At 35.8% G+C, this 27333-nt stretch overlaps 2 protein-coding genes across 2 annotated transcripts in view; both read left to right on the top strand.

The window, feature by feature from the left end:
* The window catches only part of LOC101898463 (unconventional myosin IC), a 121331-nt gene that overhangs the window by 17930 nt on the left and 76068 nt on the right, over positions 1-27333 (top strand). The window lies entirely within an intron of this gene.
* LOC105262553 (uncharacterized) lies at positions 23024-23827 on the top strand. Its single transcript, XM_011297955.3, has 2 exons — positions 23024-23154; positions 23221-23827. Exons 1-2 carry the CDS (start codon positions 23124-23126, stop codon positions 23784-23786), a joined length of 597 nt encoding a protein of 198 aa, XP_011296257.1. The 5' UTR covers positions 23024-23123; the 3' UTR covers positions 23787-23827.

The following is a 27333-nucleotide window of genomic DNA, read 5'->3' as shown; positions in this document are numbered from 1 at the left end:
TTTGATACGACAAGAATGGACGAAATCCGTTTCTGGACGAAATCCGTTTCAGGACATTTAGAGTCGATCTAGCGATGTCCGCCCATCTGTCTGAGCTCTGGATAATTTTCATCGTAATATTTTTTTTTTCGAAAATTAGATCGAGGTCGAAAATGAGTAATATCTTTCCATTACTTCAATAAGGTCAGCCATTTATGTTTTTATATCCCACACCACATAGTGGTAAGGTAATTGTGTATTTGTGGATTTGTTTATAACATGGGGAAGGAAGTGAGATAGACCCATAGTTACTTTTGAGGATCTTCATAGAATCACTTTCTGAGTCGATTTATGCATGTTAGTCCGTTCGTCTGTTCATGTAATTTTGTGAACAAAATGCAGGTCGCATTTTTTTATCCGATTGAGATGAAATTTTCCAAACAAGATTTGTTTGATTCAAGGGCGAAACCTATTGAAATTAGTGAGAATCGGTTCAAATTTAGATATAGCTCCCATATATCTTCAACCGATTTCGGGTTAATTGTGCACCAAATGGCCAATATAAGTCTTAATGGCCTGAATTTTGGTACATTTGACTGAATTCAGTCTAGAAGCAAGTACATCAAATTTTGGAGAAAATCGCTTCATATATAGCTATATCTCCCAAATATATGTTTCATCCGATTTGGTATTGAAGTCCCTCACATTCGTAATATTCATTCGACAATAATGATATCTTATAGAGCTCGGAAATACTTTTGCTAAATTTTATCGAGAACGACTCAGATTTGGATGTAGCCAAAAATATATACCTGATGCAAATAATGGCTAATATCAGCCAAATTGGAGTGAATCTCAGGAGGTACGTTTCCATTTTGTGGAACTCGGCTCCGATATATATTTATACCCTACACCACAAGGTGGTCAGGGTATTATGTCTTTGTGCATTTGTTTGTAACAGGCAAAAGTAAACGAGATAGACCCATAGTTCCCTTTGATGATCTGCATAGAATCACCTTCTGAGTCGATTTATGCATGTCCGTCCGTCCGTCCGTCTGTCTGTCTGTCCGTCTGTCCATGTATTTTTGTAAACAAAGTTCGCATTTATTGCCCTATCGAGATGAAATTTTGCACAAATCATTTGTTTGGCCCAAGGACGAACCCTATTGAAATTGGAGATAATCGGTCAAAATTTAGATATAGCTCCCATATATATCTTCGTCCGATTTGCCTTTTATTGTGCACCAAACGTATGGTGTGGAATTTTACACGTACGATCAGATTGGATCTGAAAATAAGTATGCCAAATTTGATCGAAATCGGTTCAGATATAGCTATAGCTCCCATATATATTGTTCATCCGATTATATATTGTTCATCCGATTTGTTATTTTTGTCCTCCGCAGCCGTAATATGTATATAATAACAAAAGTATTTGGGGAAATATATCAAATACAGCTCTGAAGTACATTTGCTAAATTTTATCGAGATCGGTTCAGATTTGAATATAGCTCCCATATATAACTTCGTCCGATTTACCTTTGTTTGTGCACCAAACGTCTAATATTAGCCCAAATGGTATGAAATTTGGCACTTACGATCGAATCGAGTCTAGAAGCTAGTATGTCAAATTTGGTGAATATCGGTTCAGATATAGCTATAGCTCCCATATATATTGTTCATCCGATTTGTCATTTTTGTCCTCAGCAGCCGTAATATGCACTCCGTAACAACGATATTCAGGGAAATATATCAAATACAGCTCAGAAATATCTTTGCCAAATTTTATCGAGATCGGTTCAGATTTGGATATAGTTCCCATATATATTTTTATCCGATTTCAAATAATTGTGCACCAAATGGGCAATACAAGTCCGAATTTAAAAGATACAAATGCTTCGGCATATTTAGTCCTTTGAATTTTAAATTATAATTATAATCATAGCGTCTATAATTGAATTCTCCCATAAAAACTATTAATTGTTATGCGGAGCTCTACTAAATTAGCAAAGTGGTGTATGGTATCATAAAGTCGGCCCCGCCCGACTTTAAGACTTTCTTTACTGGTTTTTTAATATAATCCTTCTCGAAGTGATATCATGCACTCTATACCAATGTTATCCCCAGATTAAAATGTGTCCATCAAATTTAGTATGTCTCCTAATATTAGTTCCCTCTGAAACCAAACTATAACTGCTCTAAAGCCAAATGTTGATAGGCGGTATGAACTACTTCAAATAAATTCTTTTTTTACGGGAACTCTACTAAATAAACATAGTGGTTTTCTGGTTTTCTTTTCGTTTTTGAAATGTAAAACTCAAATTTGAAGAAATGTTCACATGTATACTTTGTGCAGTCTAAAATGGTTACTTCGAGAACTAAAATGGAATGAAAAACTTAATAATCCCTGTACACTATGGTGGAGTGTATAATTAATTAATTAATTATATTACAAAAATGCATTTGGTTTTTCAAAAATATATCAGTTTATTTCTTTGCTAAATAATATGGATAACGAATTTGATTGATGCTGCTGTATTGAGGATAACTGTATGGCAAATAGTCTGGATTATATGAATTTTGGGTCAACAAGCGATTGATGGACGGCGAGTATGGTGGAATCTGGGGCAAACCATTATAAATATAAGGTAAAGTATTGTAACCTCCATAGGGATTCATTTGAGCACGGATGTATGGCGATGAGGGGACAACTCTTGGATAATTGGAATAACGAGCAGCTGGAGCCGTTTGAGAACCGGATATAAGACCTACAATTAGGTTAATTAAATCCAAGAGGCCAGGAGTTAAACCTGGAATTGCTGGAGCTGTTGTAGGAGAGGATGTTGGTGCTGCTGTAGGAGCTGCTGTTGGTGCTGCCGTGGGTGCTGCTGTGGGCGCTGCAGTGGGTGCTGCAGTGGGAGCTGCTGTGGGTGCTGCTGGGGATCCATATAATGGATATTTGCTTAGAAAACCTCGCAAAAAGGTTTGATGTTCCCCGGAATTGGCAATTAATTCCTCCTCGATTTTTTCGATGTTCCCTCTCTTAGGCACCGATTGCGTTGGCACCGCCAGTGCCCATGTTATGGCCAGCGTCACAAAATAAAATACCAACAAAAATTTTGGCTGCGTCATCGTCTGCTTCGAATCAATAACGAATACTAACTTCTGAGCCTCTAACGGTTCTCGCGGCTTTATATACGCCATGGAGCACATTCTATATTGCATTTGCATTTACACAGCGCCAGTCCTCCGTCTAGATTTAATCAAAATTTTATTGGCTGTTTAATGGAGAAACTAAGTTAAATTCGATACTCAAAAGTTTTTTATTGATGAAAAAAAATTAAAATGCATTCTTTCTTTCGATCGATAAGAAAATCATTGGGATGTCTCTTTTTATTCTTTCGAATCATAAAACTGATTAAGGAGAGAGAAAACATGCTGTAGAACTAATTTATTGGTAACAAAGTATAGTTTTTTTTATAAGAAAGCCAGTGAAGGAGGTATAGAGAGAGAGAGAGAGAGAGAAAGAGAGTTGAAACACACTTGTCAATGGACTTAACACCGCTGCCCAGCCACAGAAAATGTGAGTGAATGGAATTCGGAAGGGTAAACAAACTCGTTCCCCCCTCCTCTCACTCTCTTCTCAGATTTCTTTCGGGAAAATCTATAATGTGTGTATCAAACTGAGTTTTTCACTAGAAAGCTAATAGAACTATGATATAAGTTTGGTAATAAAAAAGACAAAAGGTTTCTTTGACAGAACAAAATAACTATTTTGAACAATAAATATCACTGCGTGTAAACGTGGCGACAATGTCTTATGTGAGAGCTTTTTAGAGATTAAAGCTCTTAATATATATATATTTAGAACCCGAAAGACCACACATTGAGAATATATAAATATAATGGCGTGCTTCCCCGCCAAATAATTTTTGAATAGATTGAACCGAACTCGGATAGAATCTCTGCACAAGTTTCACGAGGGATTGTGTGGAGCTGTTCAGAAACACGGAGGAAAACTGGAACAGATAATGAGAGTTATTTAAATATTTTTCAGAATCTGAAGTTCGGACAATATTTGCATTATTATACCTTTCATCATTGTAATCGGTATTTGGACGATTTAAAATGCATTTTCAAACAAAACTGTTTAAATTTCCACACTTAGAGTATATAACGAGCTCCACTTCCTGTGGCAGAGCATTGTCAGGAAATCCCGATATTCGGTAATTCTTTATATGTGTCACACTTTTCATCGGAATATTTTCTAATTTGGAATTTGGAGTTCGTAATGGGTTCTATTTTCTATGACATCATATCATATATACAGGTCCAAGCCATCTATCTATCTATTACGCCTAAATTGTCGAATAAATTCCACATAACTGTACCTAACGATATTCGGTATTTTGCCGATTTTAGCCACGTTTTACTCCGAGAATATCTTAAAACTAGAAATTACCCGCTGCTTCGTCAGCGAAAAGTCGGCCTTCAAATTTGAGACACGTTCCAACGGTTCATGTTAGTGCCAAAATGTCGTAGCAACCAACCAACCAATTTTGTATACAACAGGTTAAAAAGTATCAATCGGTATCAATCCGATAGATGTATAACCTCAGCCAATGTTCGATTATATAAATATGTTTTGACTTCTCCGAGGGAATGGACCAATACTGTCCATTTCGTATCGGACCTAAATAAATATGAAATAAATATTGAGACGTGCCAGGTTTGGACTATATTGGTTACTTTGAGGTATGGGCAAAATTACAAGAAAATCGAACATTTGTATACAATTTTTTTATAAATTCCATATTGATCGCAGGTTTCTGGTTTAGCGAAATATTTAGATATAACAACTTGAAAGGAATTACTGACTTGATTCACAATTTATGACAGATAATACTATTGAAAATTGTCACTCTTCGTGGTTGAGGTACCAGAAGTGTTTCGCAGATATATGTATATCATCTTCACTACAGATCTTTTATCAGTAAAAATGTTTGTCTGTGTGAAATTTGAGGAGAGTCGAATGCTTATTTCGCTTTCTTTGAGAGTTTTGTTTTTCAAAATCTTGAACCTTATGTGGGGGAAATACCAGAAAAAATGGTCCGATCCCTACCATCTTTATAACAGATCCTGTGATGTCGAAAATATTGCTATGTAGCTAGTCTGAATGGAATCGGATATTAATTTTGCGTTTTATGAGCTTCGTGACTACTAAAAATGTTGACATTGTGTGGGGAGGTGTAACAAGAAGTTAACCGATACATCCCATCTTCACAGCAGATCTTGTATTAGTAGAAATAAGGGGATGTGTTAAATATAAAGTAAACCGGATGCTTATTTCGGATTTTATAATCAATTTGGTTATTTAAAACTTTGACCCTTTGTGAGGAATGGTTCGATCTGCACCACCTCTATAACAGATCTTGTGTTGATGGAAATATTGAGATGTGCCAAGTCCGAAAGGAATCGGATGTTAATTTGGCGTTTTATGAGTTTCATGGATATTCAAAATGTTGACCGTTTGTGGGACATGTACCAGAAGGAGTGGACCGATATATTGGGGCTGTTGTAATTTTAAGACAATCAGACTTTTTCATCATATTTTATAAAAGTTATAATTATTCAAAATTTTGAGACTTTGTGGAGGAGGTACTTGATGGAGTGGACCGATATTGTCCATGCACCTGACCTAGCACTCATGCAAATATTGGGATTTGCAAAGTTGGAGCACAATCGGATTATCCTTTTTCTTTCTGTGCAGTAAAATATTTTCTTTGAAAAGTTCGATCTTTTATGGGGGAGGACCAGAAAGAGTGGACCGATATTGTCCATCTACGAACTCGATCACAGTTTGATAATACTATGATGACGTACGAAGTTTGGATCAAATCGAATACTCCCTTCCAGCCAGCCAGACACACGGACGGACTGACATCGGTAGAGCGACTCTAAATTTCCTGAAACGGATTTGGTCCAAAGAGACATAGGATTTAAAACCGTTCTTTCGATGAGGCACGTTTTGGCCATATCAAATGATATAAACCTTCTCTAGCCATATGACTTTAGTACTTTTCGTACACATATTCAAAACCACCTCCATGTCGTAACCATAGACACCAACAGTGACATCTATATCAAATTTCAGAATTTTAGCTTTTTTATTAGCTTTTAGTACTTTTCGAACATTTATAGTACGCATTTTCAAAATAAATCTTCATATCTCAACCATAGATGCCAACAGTTATCTTAATGTCGAATTTCAGGATTCCAGCTTTTTAATTTTCCGCTTTACCAAATCTAGTACAATTATAGTACGCATAGCCAAAGCCTGCTTCTTCTCTCAAGCACAGACACCAACATTGACATAGATATCAAATTTTTGGGATTTCAGCACTATTCCTTTGCGAAATACCTAATTTAGTACTACAGAGACCTCAATATCGAATTTCGGAATTCGATTCACTCAATATCAAATTTAGTAACATTTAAACTTTTCGTATAATTGTAGTACTCATTTTCAAAATCGTTACAACAACAGTTATTGGAATATAAAATTTCACAGTTGCAAGTTTATCCCTTCATCTAATAATAAATTTAGTACTTTTCGTACAATTACTGTACACATTTTCAAAACCACTTCCATATCTCAATTCCAGTTACTAACGGAGTTCTCAATATCAGGTTTGAGGATTCCAGCCCTATCTCTTCACCCCAATACCAAATTTAGTAACATTTACCACTTTTGGTATAATTTTAGTACACATTTGTGAAACGTAAGATATTTTGCACTGTTTTTGAACTTTTTACCCCAATAGTGTACCTTTTTCTTATCAGTGACCCCCGTAACAAAATGTATTTCCTTGCATTCCCAATAGGAAAAACAATCTCTTGCCGAAAAATGTCAGTATGGGTTAAATAATAGAACACCATTTTAAAAATTATGCAAATACTAAAAAAGTGTTGTTGTATAAATTAATTATTTTTTTTATTCAAAATATTAAATAGAGATAAGAAGATAGTAATTGCAATTTAGAGAATATGAAAATATCGAAGCTGATGATGGTGACAAGGAATGATTATTGTGGCACTATTTTCTCGAATGAGTTCTGTGAGGTCGCTTAGCTTTTGCTGTTGGAGATCATTTATGTGTTTTTGGTGTAACCAGAATAATTGTCACTACTCTGGCCTTTATTCATAAACAATGACCCTTCGGCTGAATACGAAGGTGGTGGTGGTGGTGCATAATAACTGTATCTATTAACTGGTGCGGTATAAGCCGGTGCCGGAGGTGGGTAATAATACATGGAGCCTGGTGGTGGATAATAGTATGCTGGAGCAGGAACTGGATGCTGTGCCTCATAAACAATTGTTTTTGCTGTTGCACCTTTAATTGCTTCAAGTATAGCCTTTATAATCGGCAACAATTCTTGCAGTTTTTCTTCTTTTTCGGCAGCAGATGGCTTAGTTGGTTTGGTGGTGGGAGCTGCTGTTGCGGGTGTTGGTGGTGTTGTAGTTGTCGTCGCAGTAGTGGTGGGTGGAGTTGGCGGTGTTTGGTTATTGGGATAATCTGGTCGTTGGTATTTATTCATAATATGATGCAAAAGTATTCGATCTTCACTAGCAGTGGTGTTGGGGGAATTTTCCAACTGATCAATTTTTTCAACTTTAAGCATTTCTTTGGAAAATACCGAACTTGTGGTTATCACAAGCAAAGAGAGCAACGTGCACCACAATTTTCGGCACGACATGTTCCCAGTTTAGTTGGTGGCGATCAAAATGAATAGAACTCGAAATGTACATCTTCTTTTAAATACTTCACTGGGCAGTCTGAGGAATATAGATGAGACCATGCCACACAGTTGTCGTGCTGTTGTAGCAATAAAATATATTTTTAATGAGCGTTTTATTACCATCCACTGGCAGGGAAGAAAATGAATATATGACTATGGTAATCTGCTGTCGCTTGTGACCAATATGCGATGCTGCATTGGAAATCAGATTAGGGCAGCAACATTAGAATTTGGTTCTTTGTTTTATTTCGATTTGAATATTTTTCAGAAAACGAGTTCCTATGGGAACTAAGTGCAGCTCACGAACTCGTTTTTATCAGACGCAACACACATTTGGTGCTAGTTTTTCAATGAGCGTTAGTTTCTGAGAGACACGTATCATCTCATCCCATAACGTACCGTCTTCAGAGTTTCTAGAAATTATTTATCATACCTCATCGAAATAAATGTTTTAGTTCATGTTCTCCTTAGACCAAATCCGTTTCAGGACATTTGGAGTCGATCTGCGGGTGTTCGTTCGTCCGTCTGTCTAGCTGGATGGTGCACACGATAACCGCTTTGGTCCAAAACATTTTGAATTGTTATGAAATAAGAGTCCGATTGTCTTCAAATTTCGCTCATCTCAATATTACTGCCACCACAAGATTTGTGCACGAAAAAGTACTTAATCGTTCTATATTTGGTACAATGTGGTATTGGTTTAACAGAGAGTGCTTGAAATCTGAAATTTGGTATTGGCGCCGCTTTTCATGTGGGGCCTAGACATATGAATTTGGTTTCGGAAATGCGTACCATAATTGTACTAAAAGTACTGAATGGTACTATATTTAGTATTTGGTAAAGGGATGAAAAAATTGAAATTTGATATTTAGATTTCCTATGATATTTGAATTTGAGGTTTGGTGGTAGTTTGGAATTCCGTCCTATATTTGTACGAAAATTACTAAGCGGTACTAATTTCGGTATTGGGTGAAGGGATAGGGCTGGAATCCTGAAATTTGATATTGAGGACTCTTTTGGCATTTGGAATTGAGATATGGAGGTGGTTTTGGATAAGTGTACTATAATTGTACTAAAAGTACCAAATAGTACTAAATTTGGTATTGAATGAAGGAATATAGATTAAATTCTGAAATTTGATATTTAGGCCTCTCTTGGCATCTGGGATTAAGATATGGATATTTGTACGAGAAGAACTATATGGTACTAAATTTGGTATTGGCTGAAGGGATATGGCTGGAATCCTAAAATTTCATATTGGGGTCTCTGTTGGCATCTGGAATTGAGATATGGAGGTGGTTTTGGAAAAGTGTACTACAATTGTTCGAAAAGAAATGGTACTAAATTGGGTATTGGGTGAGGGGATAGAGCTAAAATCCTGAAATTTGATATTGAGGCCACTCTTGGTTTCTGGGATTGAGATAGGGATATTTGTACGAAAAGTACATAATTTGATATTGGTGGAAGAAATAAGGCTGGGGTCCTCAAATTTGAATTGAGGTCTCTTTTAGAGTCTGGAATTGAGATATGGAGGTGGTTTTGGAAATGTGTACTATAACTGTCGAAAAGTACCAAATAGTACTAAATTTGGTATTGCGTGAAGAGATGGAGCTGGAATCCTGAAATTGGGTATTGAGGGGTTTCTCTTGGTATCTGGGAAGGAGATGTGGAGGTGGTTTTGAAAATGTATACCATAACTGTCGAATAGTACCAAATAGTACTAAATTTTGGTATTGGGATGGAGATGGAATCCTGAAGTTTTATATAAATGTCACTGTTGCTGTCTGTGGCTAAGGTATGGAGGTGGTTTAGGAAATATGTACTATAATTGTACGAAAATTACAAAATAGTACTAAATTTGGTACTGGGTGAAGGGATAGAGCTGAAATCCTAAAAATTTAATATGGATGTCAGTGTTGGTGTCTGTGGCTAAGGTATGGAGGTGGTTTTGGAAATATGTACGGTAAAAAAATTTCGACCTTTTGTGTGGGAGGTACCAGAAAGAGTGGACCGATATTGCCCCTCTCTGAACTCGATCTAAGTTTGAGAAAAATATTACAATGCACCAAGTTTGAACTAAATCGGTTACTCCCTTCCAGAGTTATCGTGTGCACCAGCAACACAGACGGACGGACATCGCTAGATCGACTCTACCTACCGACCTAGGCTCTAAAACCGTTATATCAATGAGGCACGTTTTGGCCGTATCAAATGATGTATACCCTTTGTAGCCATATGGCAGAGGGTATAAAAATTTCGAAAAAAAATTACTTTAATAAAGCCAAGAAAACCTTCCAATTTATTTGAATCAAATCAAAATTACACAGAAATATTGGTTCTTTGTTTAGCTAACACTGATCGAACATCATGTCACAATTTAAGTAATCAATGGTTTTGTACCAAAAAATAAGCTTACCATATTACCTACTACAAAGGCCAGACACGGCTTTCCTTTTAATAATCTTTTTATGGTAAACTCGTGTATTTTCTTTCTCCCATTTTATGATGATTTTATGACTGACCATTGGAAAATCTTTGACTATTCGAAAACGTATTGAATATTATGACCGTAATTAAAGTTACATTGATCTGTTTGATGTTTTCGACCTACTTTAGGTTGCACGTGTCTTCTATTATCGGTTTCCACATTCATAATGTCTGACTTTTCCTGCATTTATATTTGGTGTTACAAATCGATTGCCGTAATAGGGTTACAAGATGACCCCATTTATATGTAAGTCTAAGTCTTTGGATGCCACTTTTAGAGATCCCTTTTAAAATGGTTTAATTGTCTCAGAAGGAAATAATTAAAATTATTAAAATCGGTAATGGGTAATTAATTAAGAAATACACATACGTATCACAATCACAAATAACTGAAATATTTTACTTCCCACAAGCAAGCATTAGTTCGCAGCAAACCGGGTTTCGTTGTGACCGTTGTTTTCTATAACCGATTATTGTAGCTTTCAAACGTAAATAGCATAATAATTAATAATATAAAGTAAACTTCTTATGGACATTTACGTACAGCACAGTAAATAGATTTTTGCATTTCCAAAAATGAATGTCATTCTCGTCGTGACTTTCCAAATATGTTAACTTGTTTCGCCTACCAAAAGAGATAATGTACTGACAAATATAAATTGTCACTTTAATTGTGACCAAAATGGAATTGCTACAAGCCCGAACCAATAGTGGCTGAGTTTTGAAAGAGGCCGAATAGCATGAATTGTTAAATGCAGACAAAAATGATTTATACCGAACATTTTTGCCAGTGAACGCAGAAGGAGGAACCTACTACAAACTCTACTTACCGAAATTTATACGATTCCGCTGAAAAATGAGGCTAAAATCATCAGAATACCGAATATCGGGAGGTACCGAAATATGGGAGCTACAGAAAAACGTGAATCTATATGACCTGCCGCAGGAGGTAGAACTCAGTATGTACTCCAAGTACAGGATGAGATGAAAAACTGCAACCAATTCTAAGCCACTCGTCCGACAGCTGTTAAAATTATTCCAGTGACAGCTCATTTACAAGCGTACATAAATATTATGGTGAGAATTTTCCAGAAAAAAAGTTATTCGTGATGGAATTCAAGCGTGATAGTGTGATTTCTTTATATTTGACTGGAAAATCACAAGTGGCTATCGTTAGCGCACTCTGGCATTTAAATGTGAATAAATCTTTTGTGTTTCGTATCATCGCTCGTTACCGTGATACTGGTAGCGTTCCCCACGTCAAGAAAGTGGACGGAAGAAAACAGCAACATCAGCAGAAATGGTTCGAAAAGTAAAGAAGCGACTTGATCGAAACCCGCATCGCAGTGGCCGAAAAATGGCTCGTGAGCTGAACATATCGCAATATTCCATTCGGCAAATAGTGAAAAATGAGCTCGGTGTAAAGCCATTGAAATTCCAAAAAGTGCAAGAACTTACACCGCAACCTGAAGAAAATAGACTCAAAAGAGTGAATTCTCCGATGAGAAAACATTCGTTTTCCAGCAGTTTGTAAACAAACAAAGTGATCGCGTTTACTTGCCAAAGAGGTCATCTGAAAATGTGCACCTTCGGTTGGCCACCAGAACTCAAGCGCCAGCCATGGTGATGGTGTGGGCCGCCATAACAGCCGATGCTTGCTCTCCGCTCGTATTGGACATTCCAACAGGACTCAGCACCATCGCACCAGCACGCGCCACCTAAGAACGGCTACAAAATGAGGTTCCTCTCTTCATTTCAACGCACAATGGCCACCAAAATCTCCGGATACCAATCCGTTGGACTATTGTGACTGGAGTATTTTGGAAAACAAAAAAAAAAAAAAAAATAAATAAATAAAAAAAAATAATAAAAATATAGCGTTTGACTTTGCAGATTTTTTATTTCACTCTGTATATTGTATGTATATGTATATTCTGGTACCTCCCCCACAAAGGGTCACAATTTTGGATATCCATTAAGCTCATAAAACGCGAAAATAACGTCCAATTCCATTCAGACTTTGTACATGTCAATATTTCCATCAACACAAGATCTGTGATGTAGTAGGTAGAGATCGGACAAACAAACTATAGTGTATGTGGGTGTATATTTATGAATGCTTGTGTTGTTGTTACTTTTTCATTTTTTTAAGAAATTGTTGCTCTAGCGTTTGGCTAATTTCTAGAGCTTTACCTGATTACATTCTCCACTTCAATTGACATTCCAACACATGTCAATTTCTTTCTTGGCTTAATGACAAAATGCGAAAAACAAAACCTATGAATGAAAACGGCCAACATGCAAAACTGTGTCACACTTCTACCGAGCAAACATTTTTTTTTCTAAATTTCTTTTCAATTTTGATTTCAATCATTTCGTTCATTCATTGTAATACTGTCGAAGCAACCAACGCTTAGACCACACCAAAAAGAAACATACCGCTAAGAGCACGTTCAAGTTCTGTTCGATTGAGTGTGTCCGTTCCTTTATAAGTGTGTGACTTCAAATTCGCCATGGACGGACGGGTGGACAAACAACTGGAGGTAAAGGTAGATAAAGATATGGTGGTGGTGTTGGCCACACCGTAATATCAACCGCTTTCTAAACAAGTCACAGTCTATGCGGTCAGTTGTCTTGTACGCAATAAATACAATGAAGAAAAACATGTGTCTAAATTACTTCCTGGCCAGGTCGAACCCAGTCAAGTAAACCGGCCTTGCATGGCAGAGGAACAATTACCAAGGAGTTTTGTGAGCCAACAAACATTTTGTAGTAGCTTCAGTGGGTCAGTGGAATGAAAATGGCATCGCATGTTGACGTCTCGATAATCTTTGTTTAGAACTTTGACTTAATATGTAAATGGAATTTTCTAATACGCACTGTCGAATATAACAAACATTTTATTATTTGTTCCTGAACCCCCGGATACAAATATTTTCGCTACAACTTTCAAGAGTTTCCTGCAGGTTGATGCAGCGATAAGTAAATTATTAACAGTTCTAGTAATACAAAAATAAATAAAAAAGCTGTAAGTTCGGCCGGGCCGAACTTTAAATACCCTCCACCATTTGGAACGAATTTGGGAATTTTCAAAAAATAAAATCATTAAAAATTAAAAAATTCTGTTAAAATTTAAAAAAATACCGAATATAGCCGTTACACGTGGACCTATATAGGGATTTTTTGTCATAAGCAATTACCATATTCAAATTCGAAACTTGAAATAAACGGTGAATAATAAATCATCAAAATATCGTATATAGGGTGATACCGTTATATCGGAGCTGTGCGAAGACCTGGACCAGCATATACAATTTTCTGTCACAGGCTGTAGCATCCATTACGAACTTCAAATACGACATTTCAAACACTTTCGGTGGGTATTGTAACTAAACTCGTCAAAATACCGAATATGGGGAGGTACTGATATATGGGGCCTATACCTGGACCTGCATAGACAATTATCTGTCACAGACTGTAGTTCCCATTACGAACTCTAAATACGTAATTTGAAACAATTCTACTGAATAATGACGCTGAAATCATCAAAATACCGAATATTGGGAGGTACCATTATATGGGGGCTATACCAAGACGTGGACCTGCACAGACAATTTCTGTCTTAGGCTGTAGCATCCATTTCGAACTTCAAATACCAAATTTGATGAATATTGTCCCAAAAATCATCAAAATACCGAATATAGGGAGGTACCGTTAAATGGGGGCTATACCAAAACCTGGACCTACATGGCCCAATTTCAAACCCAAAAGTCCTGCAGACACAATATACATTTGAGCAAATTTTTAGTAATCTACTTCAATCCGTTCGGAAGCTAGAGTGATTTCCACAGACGGACAGACGGATAGACGGACCGACGGAAGGACATCGCAAAATCGACATAGAATTTTATGCTCATCAAGAATATATATACTTTGTGGGGTCTAAAATGTATATTTCGAGGTGTTACAAACGGAATGGTAAACTTAATATGGAGGGTATATTTATGGTGGAGGTTTTAAAACAATAGGCTTTTTTCTGACCCATGCAAAATTTTGTGAGAATCGGACGATAATTGCGGCATATTTTTGGCGATTTTGTTAGACTATATCCTTTTCTGACAAGAGGGCATTCCAAATTGGCGAGCATTGTCAAAATCAGTACAACGAAATAACAAAAATAAATTTCTTGTACCTATGTACCCGATATCTTGGCTATCAGCATAACTGTTACATAAAAGTTAGATTATGTTACCCGCTAAATACTGTCCTATGACCGAACAAAATCTTAGGTTTCTGCCAAGCACTAAACTCTAGCCCTATCCTAAATTCCGCGTCGAGTGGTCCATAATTTCGACCTGAAGAGCAGTAGCAAAATCAGAAAATTGTTCTGTCTTTGGTCAATTTCAACCCCTAAATATTTTGCGATCATCTCCAAAAACAAAAGGCTTCTATTCTGACCCTAACCCCACCTCTATTCTCAATTTCGCGAGGATCTGGCCATAATTGCGACCTGTAGTGTGATAACAAGTTAACATGAACAGACGGACGGATGGACGGATATATATAGCTAGATCGACTTAGCTCGGCGAGATAGGAAGATTATTATACAGGGTGTGATGAAAAAACTGCAACCAACTTCAGACTGCAGTCATTTCTAAGCCACTTATCCCACATCTGTTAAAATTATTCCAGTGACCGCTCATTATATTGTTTACAAGCGTACAAAAGCATTTTGCTGAGAATTGCCCAGAAAAAAAAAGTTATTCGTAATGGAATTTCAGCGTGATAGTGTGATTTCCTTATATTTGGCTGGAAAACCACAAGTGGCTATCGTTAGGGCACTCCAGCATTTAAATGTGAATAAATCTTTTGTGTCTCGTACCATCGCTCGTTACCGTGATGCTGGTAGCGTAGCCTGACGTCAAGGAAGTGAACGGAAGGAAACAGCAACATCAGCTGAAATGGTTCCAAATATAAAGAAGCGACTTGATCGAAACCCGCGTCGCAGTGACCGAAAAATGGCTCGTGAGCTGAACATATCGCAATATTCCATTCGACAAATATTGAAAAATAAGCTTGAGGTAAAGCCATTGAAATTCCAAAAGGTGCAAGAACTTACGCCGCAACAGAAAGAAAATAGACTCAAAAGAGCTAAAGAGTGGTTTTGCTTGGCCGAAAGAGGTGAACTACCGAATTTGGTTTTCTCCGATGAGAAAATATTCGTTGTCCAGCAGTTTGTAAATAAACAAAATGATCGTGTTTACTTGCCAAAGAGGTCAGCTGAAAATGTGCACCTTCGGTTGGTCACCAGAACTCAAGCGCCGGCATTGGTGATGGTGTGGGCCGCCATAACAGACGATGGTCGCTCTCCGCTCGTATTAATCGACCGTGGCATCAGAATAAATGCCGAATATTATCGCGAAAATATTGTGGAGGTTGCATTAAAGCCTTGGGCATGCAAACATTTTGGCCGCAGACCTTGGACATTCCAACAGGACTCAGCACCATCGCACTTAGCACAGGCCACCAAAGAATGGTTACAAAATGAGGTTCCTCGCTTAATTTCCAGCGCACAATGGCCACAAAAATCTCCGGATACCAATCCCTTGGACTATTGTGTCTGGAGTATTTTGGAAAGCAAGGTTGGCACTTCAAGCTAGCGCTTCGCCGGCAATGAACCAAAGTACCGCAGAGCAACATTCGACAGCATGTGACGGTTTCTTTGGCCGTTTGAAGGCCACAATTCGTGCCAAAGGTGACCAATTCGAACAAATCTAAACTTATTCTAAAATTTAATTCTATTTCCGAAATTTTTTGCTTTCATTCAATAAAATGTAAAAAATGTACAAATTATGGTGTTTGACTATACATCCGACTGATACTATTTAACTTGTTTTATTTTTACGTTAGTCGTATCTCGACACATTCATAATTCACGTATTTAACTCATGTGATGGAAAACGTCGAAGGCAAACGTCGGGTATTATATGGGCCTGATAGAAATGTGTTTTTTTCTGTGGGTGTAAACCAACTTCACAAAAAGTTTGCTTGTTAAGAAAAAACTGATTTCCAATATCGGTTTTGAGAAACGATAATTATACCTTGAAAAACAAATTAAGTAAGTCCACAAAAAATTTATTTTGAACTTTTTTTTTGAAGCAGAAAAAATCTTGCAATGTATATTTTTTATTTCCTCTTTCTTCCACTTCGTTAATTTTTATGTTTCTTTTGCATTTTTTTAAGTTATGTTATTTTTGGCTACGCGTTTGAGATTTCATAATGACAACAACAGAAAGAAACAAATATCGAATTGAAAAAATATTGAAAGAAAAAAAACCCATTTTGTAGAAGTCAATAAAGCAATGCTCCAAAATACAATACCAAAAAATAATTAGGTCAAATAGCAAAATGAATATTCCATTACACATACATAACCGAATAACAACAGCACAATGTATATTTAGGCCAATTATTAATTTCATTGGATGGCCATCGATGACAGATCATCATTAGCTGGCAGTAGCATGGCAAATTGATTCAGGGTTTTAAATGGGGGAGAAGAGGTTGATTGACTCAATGAAAATCGGTTTCATTGTGACAAATTACAATATGGTCATAGCAGTTGGTTATTTTTTTCCAATTCATTTAAGATAAATAATAGTGGTTGTATTGTTTTGTAAATGTTTAATTGAAATAGTAATTGGCCCTTAATTGATCTAAATCAAATGTTGTATATCAAAAATTGAGATTTTTTCAGGATTTCGAAGAAATTATGCGTTTTTTATATAATTGAGTAAGTGGCTTGCACTCAGATAAGCACGGTTCGAATAATTTGATGGCGTATTTCTAAAACATGGACTTAATGATACTGTAATAATGAAAAATAATAATGTAATGTAATTGTTATTAATGCAGATTAACATATTATGCTCAACTGTACTATTGTAAAAACTCACCCATTTTTTAAAATTTTTTCAGAGATGGATATTTTTACCCTAATTATGGGAAAATATATTTTTCGTGGACGGAATCAGATAACCTGATATATTCTGGATCAGCGTAGAATTCTAAGCCGTTCTAGCGATGTCCGTCTGTATGTTTGTCTGCTTGTTGTAATCACGCTATCTTTCGAACGAATTGAGATAGATGGCTAAAATTTTGCATACATGCATAGTTTACCAGTAGGAAGGTTAAGTTCGTAAATGGGCCATGTCGGTCCACGTTTTCGTATAGTCCCCATATAACGGTACCTCCCAATATTCGGTATTTTCATGATTTCAGTATTCACCGGAAACGTTTCAAATGTCGTAATGGGAGATCTTAATGGTTACTACAACCTATGGAAAAAATTTCGTATGAAGGTCCACGTCTTCGTATAGCCCCCATATAACGGTACCTCCAGATATCCCGTATTTTCATGATTTTAGCGACAGTATTTATCGGAATTATTTCACATTTCGTATTTGAAGTTCATAATGGGTACTTCAGCCTATTGCAAACATTTTTGTAAGCAGGTCCACGTCTTCGTATAGCCCCCATATAACGGTAGATCCCGATATTCGGTATTTTGATGGTTTGTGCGACATTTTTCACCGGAATTGGTTTAAATGGGTAACCACAGCCTTTGACAAAAAATGTCGTAATCAGATTCACGTCTTCGTATAGTCTCCATATAACAGTTTCCATTTAAGTGGTAGTTTCCGGAAGTCTTTTTTTGAAATTTTTCAAGATCCTTCTATATGTTGGAGGGTACTAAAAGCTCAGCCCGGCCGAAATTGCCTGCTTTTTTACTTGTTAAATTTTGTATTGAGGTCACTGTTGGTGGTAGATTTGTGATAAAGAGGTGGTTTTGGAAATGTGTACTACAAGTGCACGAAAATTACTAAGTATTAAATAAAATTGTACAAAAATTACTGAATGGTACTAAATTTGGTATTAGGTGAAGGGATAGAGCTGAAATCCTGAAATTTGATATGAATGTTACTGTTGGTTTCTGTGGTTGAAAGAAGCAGCTGGCTTTGGAAAATTACCAAAACGTACTATATTTGGTATTGGGTGAAGGGGTAAAATTCTGAAATTTGTATCCGGGGTACAATTCTGAAATTTAGATTAATGTATCAGTGTTTGGGATTTGGTACTAAGTGAAGGAATAGAGCTTGAATTTTCTTTTTGATATTGAGTACTCTGTTGGTATCTTTGAATTGAGATATGGGCCTGGATTTTTATACCCTACAACACTATGTGTTGGGGGTATTATCAGTTTGATTGGACCAGAATTTATGTAACACCTCAAAATATTGGTTTCCCATATAGGAAAGTATATATGGATCTTCCTAGCTCGCCGAGCTGAGTCGATCTAGCTATGTATGTCTGTCTGTCCGTCTGTCCATGTTAATTTGTAATCACTCTACAGGTCGCAATTATGACCCGATCTTCACGAAATTTAAAATGTAGGTGGGGTTAATGTCAGAATAGAACCCTATTTCTTTTGGAGATGATCGCCAAATGTTTTGGGGTTGAAATGGACCAAATACTGAAAAAATGTCGGATTTTGCAGTAGCTATATAGGTCGCAATTATAGACCTATCGACGCGGAATTTCGCATGTAGCTAGAGTTTAGGGCGGGGAAGAAGCCTACCAATTTTGGTGGTCATCGGATAATATTTAGCGGGTAAAATAGACCATACCTTTTTTGTTGAAAAAATTCAAAATTTTTCATTAAACCGCGAATATTTTAAATTCCGGCGAAATCACAAAGCCATGACAAGGTTACTTCTGATCTTTACATTGATGTTAAGATCCAACAAATCGGATATATAGCAAAATATGTGCGATATATATGTCTATCAAAGAAGATATGCTTGAAAGATCTATTTTATGTCGAGAATGGCTGAACTGATTTCGACAGTTCTCATTAATTCAGAATGGCCTCTTGGCAGGAAAGAAAAAACGTCTAAAAAGTCGCATAAAAATATCTCTCTAAAGATGAAAATATTGATTTTGTAACTTTTTCTCATATTTTTTCCATTTTGTCATATTTTTGGCATATTTTCATTTTGAAGTAAACATTTGGTAATATTTCTACAGCTAACAAAACTAAGTAGTTAGGATATCAGGATATCATATACAGATCGCATTTATGGGCCGATCCTTACGAAATTTTGCATGGGTATAAGATGAGGGTCAGAATAGAAGCCTACTCTTTTTGGAGACGATCGCCATATATTTAGGGGTTGAAATGGACCAAAAAACTGCAAAATTGTCAGCAGGTCGTAATTATGGGGGTTACCGGACATTACAAAAGCCATCCAAAAATATTCAATGTGGGAAATAGTTTGCCAACTTTTGTAGACAAAGTACGAAAATGTCCATTCCATTGACTTTTTGGAGAATTCACAAATACAGGAAAGACGCACTTCTGACTATTTCGTTAACGCTGATTTCGTTGAAGAATATAGTGAAATGTCTGTATCTCATTTAAATGCGTTTCAGTCAAAAACCAATAATAAATGTTAATGTGGCGTTTCAAATATGCCTTTTTCAAAATTTCGGAGAAAACGTCAACAATAGGACACAATTCTTGATAAAATGTGATGTTTTGTGTATCTGTATCTTAATTGGCATGTTTAGCATTATTTTGAAGCACCACAAACTATTAACAGGATACTAAATATGTTTAATTTTTTTCTAATTTCAGGTAAATAGAGGATCGCATTAAACAAACTTGGTGAGACTATTATCAGCAATTATCAACAAAAACGTACCATCTCCTTCTGTCCATCTCCTTCCAAATTGTAATTTTAGTATTTTTTTTTTACCGCCAACAAAAAAATATTGACCCAATGAAAATGTTATTGATCGTTGTTATTAATTGAACGATTAAAATTTCAGGTTATTTTCGTTTGTATCGAACAGAGTTGAATTAACTTTAATTGAACTTTTTTACGCCAAAATTAAACACATATTTTATGGCTTTGTGTTTGAAAGTATTATTTCATTCAGAAAAAATTCACAGACGCCCGTAAACGGCTGTTCAACAAATGTTTACCAGATTTGAACAAAGCGAAATGTTACAGTTTTGAGTTACCAAATTGGAATTTGTTGTGTAAGCCTTTATTTCAATTGCTTTTGCTGTTGTTGCAACAAAGATTGATTTTTTAATTTTTCATTTCGTACTTCGTTTAATATTTCTATGATTTGCTGCAAAAACCTGTAAACACGAAAGTATAAATAATACACTTCTGCAATGATGTGTTAAAGAAGAAACAGAAATAGTGAGCATTCAAAGTAAATGTAATGTGATAATCATGCCGACACAAAAACGAAAAGAAACAAATGAAAATTTAGTTCAATGTCAATTCGAATGTTTCGGCGAAATATACTTTCAGAAAGAGTAGGGAAACGTAGTAGATGTACATTAAAGAAAAGACTGATAATATTTATGTTCTCCATTATTAGATAATAGTTCCGAAATACTGTAAAAATATTAAAAATCAAGTTAAATAGTATCAGTCGGATTTTTTTTACAGACGCATACCCCCAGCCTTGAGTTATGATTATTCAAACTGATCCTTTATGGGGAGGTAGTTGGCCAATGTTGACCAATTCGTATCTGACCTAAGACTGATATAAATATTAAAACGTTCCAGATTTGGACTATATCGATTACTTCCTATACTTTATATGAGATATGTTTAATTTTTTGGAAAATATGAGGTATGTGCAAAATTTGAAGGAAATCGAACATTCATATCCAATTTTATGCGAAATTACAAATTCTGATAAATTACACAGTCATATCAGATTTCTGGTTAAGAGAAATATTCAGATATAACAATTTGTTAAGAATCGCCGACTTGTTTCGCAAAGTATGACAGATATAAATTTTGGAAATTGTGACCTTTTGTGGGTGAGGTACCAGATGGGGTTCGCAGATATATATCATCTTCAAAATAGATCTTGCGTTAAAAAAATATTTGGATGTGTGAAATTTCAATAGAGTTGGATACTTATTTCGTTTTCTTTGAGCGTTTTGTTGTTGGGGGAGATATCAGAAGGTATGGTCCGACCTGACCATCTTTATAATAAATCTTGTGTTGATGGAAATATTAAGATTTACCAATTCTGCATGAAATCGGATGTTAATTTCGCGTTTAATGAGCTTTATGGATACTCAAAATTTTGACCCTTTGTGGGGGAGGTGCCATAAGAATTGGACCGATATATATCCCATCTTCACAGTAGATTATGTGTACGTAAAAATAATGGAATGTGTGAAATACGAAGAGAACCGGAGCTTATTTCGGATTTTATGATCGCTTTGGTTATTCAAAACTTTGACCCTTTGTGGGGGAGGTACAACAAGGAATGGTCCGATCTCTATCATCTTTATAACAGATCTTGTGTTTATGGAAATATTGAGATTTGCTAGGTCTGATGGAATCAGATGTTAATTACGTGTTTTATGAGCTTCATAAATATTCAAAATGTTGACCTTTTGTGGGGAAGGTATCAGAAGGAGTGGATCGACATATTCCATCTCCACACCAAACCTTGGGTTAATACAAATATTGTGATGTGTGTAATTTGAAGACAATCATCACATTTTATAAGAGTTATTATTATTCAAATTTTTGATCCTTTGATCGGATTTTCCTTGAAAATTTCGACATTTTTTTGGGGAGGTACCAGACAAAGATATTACGATGTACCAAGTGTGAATCAAATCGGATACTCCTAACTGGTCCAAAGAGACCTAGGGTCTAAAACATTTATTTCGATTAGACACGTTTTAACCGTATCCACTGATATATACCCTCTCTAGCCATATAGCTGAGATTATAAAAACATTAAGTTCGGCCGGTCTGAACTTTCAATACCCTCCACCTTTTCGGTAAAGAGAACATTTTTATATAACAATATCTGAATTCAAACGTGTTCCATTTTAAACTACAAATAACGGTAAGACCGTTTGGATAATGCAGTGGGTGAGGCCGTTGTATGGGACCAAAACTGGAACTTCTGTAGACAATACCGAAATTGTCTATAGAATCGGGTTATATGTGCGCTATAGGAAAACGTATACATTCAATGTTCTGCCACCGGAGCTAGAACCCATTACGAACAACAAATACCAATTTTTAGACAAATCCTTGGAAAAATGAGGCAAAAATCATCAAAACACCGAATATCGGGAGGTAGCGTTACATGGCAGCTATACCAAAACGTGGATCGATATATCTAATTTTCAATATCAACCAACCCAGACACAAAACAAATTGTTCTGCCAAATTTAGAAGCTCCACGTCAAATAATGTCGGCTCTATCGTGATTTCAACAGACAGACGGACATGGTTATATCGACTTAGAATTTTATGCTGATCACGAATATTTAATATTTACCCTCCTTTTCAAGGTGGAGGATATTAAAATCCACTGAGCTGGGATATGAAAATGAGAAACTGATGAAACAAGCTTTCCAGTTTTAGTACAAAATTATGGCTGAAAAAATATCACTAGTGAAATATTAGATTGGGGTTCAACAGGTCGTTGACCTTTTCTGTCAAATGAGTCAACGTTTATAAAACCTATAAAACCAAATTACAGCGGTCCTATTCGTCGTCTTTGTATTTTCTTAATGGCAGGGAAAGCGCAGGTATCGTCTAATAAAATGTTCTTAGCTCCTAATGAGGTAATTTACATATTTTTCCAAATGAAAATCTAGCTTTAGATTCTCGTGTTAAAAAAAAAAACCTGTTATTGAAAAGGCCATTAGGCAGACGCATCAGGTCGCCACCCTATATAAGCTAAAGCATTTCGATAGCCACACTTCATAGTCATAAAAATATTCTTGACAAAATGAAGTGCAGACTGCAATGTCTGTTGTTCGGTGAGTTTTGAGTTTCGAATCACTCCATTTTCAATATTAAATCATAATTTTCGTTTGAATTTTAAGCATTAATGCTGGGACGAGCATTTTCGATGATTATGGTCAATACCGGCGGAGTACATGATAAGTACAGTGTTGAAACGAAAACTGGAACTACATCACCGGCAGCTGGTGGTAGTGCCGGCACTGCAGCAAATACTGGCGCAACAACAGTTACTACATCCGCCGGTCAACTAGATCTTTCAGCTCTTACCCCAATTCTTGGATCTCTATTATCATCTGCTGGATCATCGACAGCGGCGACAGGTTCGGCAACAGGTGCCACAAGTGTTACACCTAACCTACAAAACCCTACGACATATACCCCCTCTCTATTCAATAAATTTGGTGGGGCAGGTGGTGGTTTGTCAATTTTTCAATTGTTAAAACCAAATTCCATTGCACCCCCAAGATCGAACTTTTCTTTGCGCGATATAACGGAGATGGTAACAACCATTTACAATACCATCAACAACAGTAATAATGCCCGTTTCAGTCACGACCTGCCGCAATTTTATCCGTATGCGTACAAGCAATATTATAATCCATATGAAGCTCAATATCCGGGTGCTCCTCAACTTTACTATGTGTAACGATTTTATGTAAACGGAATGAAATAAAATATTGAAAATTATTTTGTCCAAAAAACGATGCATATGAATAAATTATTTTTTTTTTTCGAGATTAATTTAATTTATTCAAATTCAAATCATGGAATATGATTACTATATTTTTAAACTGATATAAATTGAATACCCGGAGTTGGATTTTTCGGGACGCTATATTAACATGGGCAAATTGAATGAAAAGGAAAGAATGTTCCATGTTAATATAAGTTCGACTCATGGAAATGTGATAAAAAGGTCGGATGGTTCACATCTCTTTCACGATCTCGTGAAACACAAGTTAAAAGGTATCAGTCGGTTTTGCCGCCAGATGTATACCCTCAGCCATTGTCCGTATATTTAAATGTATTTTGACTTGCGTTATGATTATTCAAAATGTTGACCTATTATGGGGGAGGTTCCGAAGAAGTGGCCCAATATTGTAAATTTCAAATCTGACATCAAATCAGATAGAAATATTATATCGTGTCAGATTTGGACTACATCGACTACTTTCTTCACATTTTATGAGATATGTGATAATTTTTAGAAAATTTTGAAATATGCGTGAGTTACCATACATTTCAGTCTGAAGTATTTATTCTACATCATCTAATACTCTTAAAACATATTGACATGTGAAAAAATCTAATGGAAATCGAACATTTATTTCCAATTTTAAGCAAAAAAGAAAAAAAATTAAGATCCAAATGTTCAACTTTTTTGGGGAAGGTACAGCAAGAAGTGGGCCGAGAGACTCCTATTTCACATGAGATCCCTGGTTAAGAGAGATATTTAGATATACCAAGTTTTAAAAGGATTGCTGAATTGTTTCGCAAGCTATGAGAGATATAAATACCGTTCGGAAGAAACTTCCGAAAATTTTCACAAAAAAACATCCGTAGTAAAATACCGCTAAAATAAAAACCTTTATATGGGGGCTATACGAAGACGTGGGTAATTTTCTGTCATAGGCTAAAGTAGCGATTCCGAACTTCGAAATTTAAAACAACTCCGGTGAATAATGTCTCTAATATCATCAAAATACCGAATAAAGGGAGGTACCGTTATATGGAGGCTATGCGAAGGCGTGGGCCTCCATACGCAATTTTTTGTCTTAGGCCGTAGTACCCATTAAAATTCTAAATACGAAATGTTTAAACAACTCCGGTGAATAATGTCCCTAAAATCATCAAAATATCGAAGTGTTAGAAAGAACTTCTAGTATTGATTTTAAGTCATTTCCAGCCGATAAAGCCCATCTTCGAACTTGATTGGCCTCCACACTTATCTGTGCAAAATTCCTCCCTTACGTTTTGTTAGGTCTATAAAGATTATTTCGATGAGTTAAAAACGAAATGACGAACTTAATATACCTTCCATACCATGTATGGTTGAGTGTATAAAAACCAGTAATCGAACAAAATATCTACCGAAGTTCTCAATTTATGTTCAATTTTTCCAGCATTATAATTTTAGCTATTTTTTTCAAACAACAACGTGGAGGTGCTATTAATTTAATAATAAACATTTCTAATTTATTATACCCTACAACACTATGTGTTGGGGGTATTATGAGTTTGATTGGGCCAAAAATTATGTAACACCTCGAAATATTGGTTTCCCACATAGGAAAGTATATATGGGTCTTCCTAGCTCGCCGAACTGAGTCGATCTAGCTATGTATGTCCGTCAGTCCGTCTGTCCATGTTAATTTGTAATCAAGCTACAGGTCGCAATTATGAACCGACCCTCACGAAATTGAAAATGGAGGTGGGGTTAGGGTCGGAATAGAACCCTATTGTTTTTGGAGATGATCGCACGATATTTAGGGGTTGAAATGGACCAAAAACAGAAAACTTTCCTGATTTTGCAGTTGTTCTATAGGTCACAATTATGAACCAATCGACGCGAAAATTTACATGGAGTTAGAGTTTGGGACTGGGCAGAAACCTACCAATTTGAGCGGCCATCGGACAATAATTAGCGGGTAAAATAGACCTAACTTTTATGTTAGAAAATAGGAAAATTTCCACTAAACCGTGAATATTTTTAATTCCAGCCAAATCACAAATACATTAAAAGATCACTTCTGACCATTACACTGATGCTAAGAGCCAAGAAATCGGATATATAGCAAAATAGGTACAATATATATGTAAAAGAATTGATCTTATTTATTCTGCTTATATTCACATCAATTCGGAATGGTCTCTTGCCAGAAAAGGATACAATCTAAGAAAATCGTGGGATAATATACCAATAAAAAGTTATATATTTTGTTTCATTTTTTTCCATTTTTGTCATATTTTTTTATCGCATGCGATTTTTTCAATTTGACTTACAATTTTGAGTTTTAATTTTTTATACCCCCCAACACTACGTTTTGAGGGTATTATATGTATGTCGCAATTATCGTCCGATCCTCACGAAATTTTGCATGGGTGTGGGTCCGAATTAAATGGCAAAAAAAAATTAATTTTTCTAATTTTGTAGTCGTTCTATAGGCCACAATTGAAAACTAATCGACACGGAATTTCGCATCAGAAGAGAGTTAAGGACAGAGAAGAAGTCTAGCATTTTGGATGACCATTGGATTATATTTAGCTGTAAAATGGACCACAACTTTCGTGTGCAATTGTTTTGAATACTTCACAATACTACGTAGTGCGTAAATATTGGCCAAATTCTCCGGGTCAGAAACCTTAGGGCAACGTCTGGGCAGGGCTCTTTGGCATTATTTCAAAAACGAAATCTTCCAAAATGGATTTGCGTATAAAGGGACTTCGAACATATTGTAGTGTTGTAGGGTATCACATGGTCGGCCCCGCACGACTATAGCCTTTGCTTACTTGTATTTATTTATATCTGACAAAGTTGAATCAACTTCAGCTGAAAAAAATAATAACTGCGGTTGTGTGTTGGTGAGTATCAATTCATTCACAACACAATTCCCATTCGTTCAACAAATGTTTATGTTTTTTAACAAATTTATTGGGTAAGTATTTTTTTCAGTTGCTTTTTATCTTCATTTTTCTTTAATACAAAATAGTTGAAATACGAATCCAAAAAATAAGAATTAAAAATAAATGTAATGTGATTATGAAAAAAAAACTGAACATATGATTCAATGTCAATCCGAATCTTCCACTGAAATTCATTTCCTGAAAGAATATGAAACTTAAGAAAATTTTTTTAAAGAAAAATATTTTTGCACATTTTGTGTCATACATGTTTATATATACATAATTAGGTGTTTGCCTCAAGTACCAAGAAGATCAAAACAAACATAAACCCATTAAAATAGGATTTCATATGTATTTTTAAATATCATATGACAAATTCAATAAATCTACAAATTTCTCTTTCGACATACATTAAGCCAATCGTGGGTAACAATTCTAACAATGATGACATCATCGGGAGATCCTAAATATTTTTGGTTTTCAAACCCCGTTGTTTTTATTTATGTACACATTCATACATACCGAACCGATCGAAATAAACTTCTGTGAGCCATTTGAATGACTCATCG

The sequence above is a fragment of the Musca domestica genome, unplaced genomic scaffold (assembly GCF_030504385.1).
Source record: "Musca domestica strain aabys unplaced genomic scaffold, Musca_domestica.polishedcontigs.V.1.1 29, whole genome shotgun sequence".
In the NCBI taxonomy this organism is placed as follows: Eukaryota; Metazoa; Arthropoda; class Insecta; order Diptera; family Muscidae; genus Musca; species Musca domestica.
The sequence above is the reverse complement of the archived record's forward strand: the minus strand, read 5'-3'. Positions and strand labels throughout refer to the sequence as shown.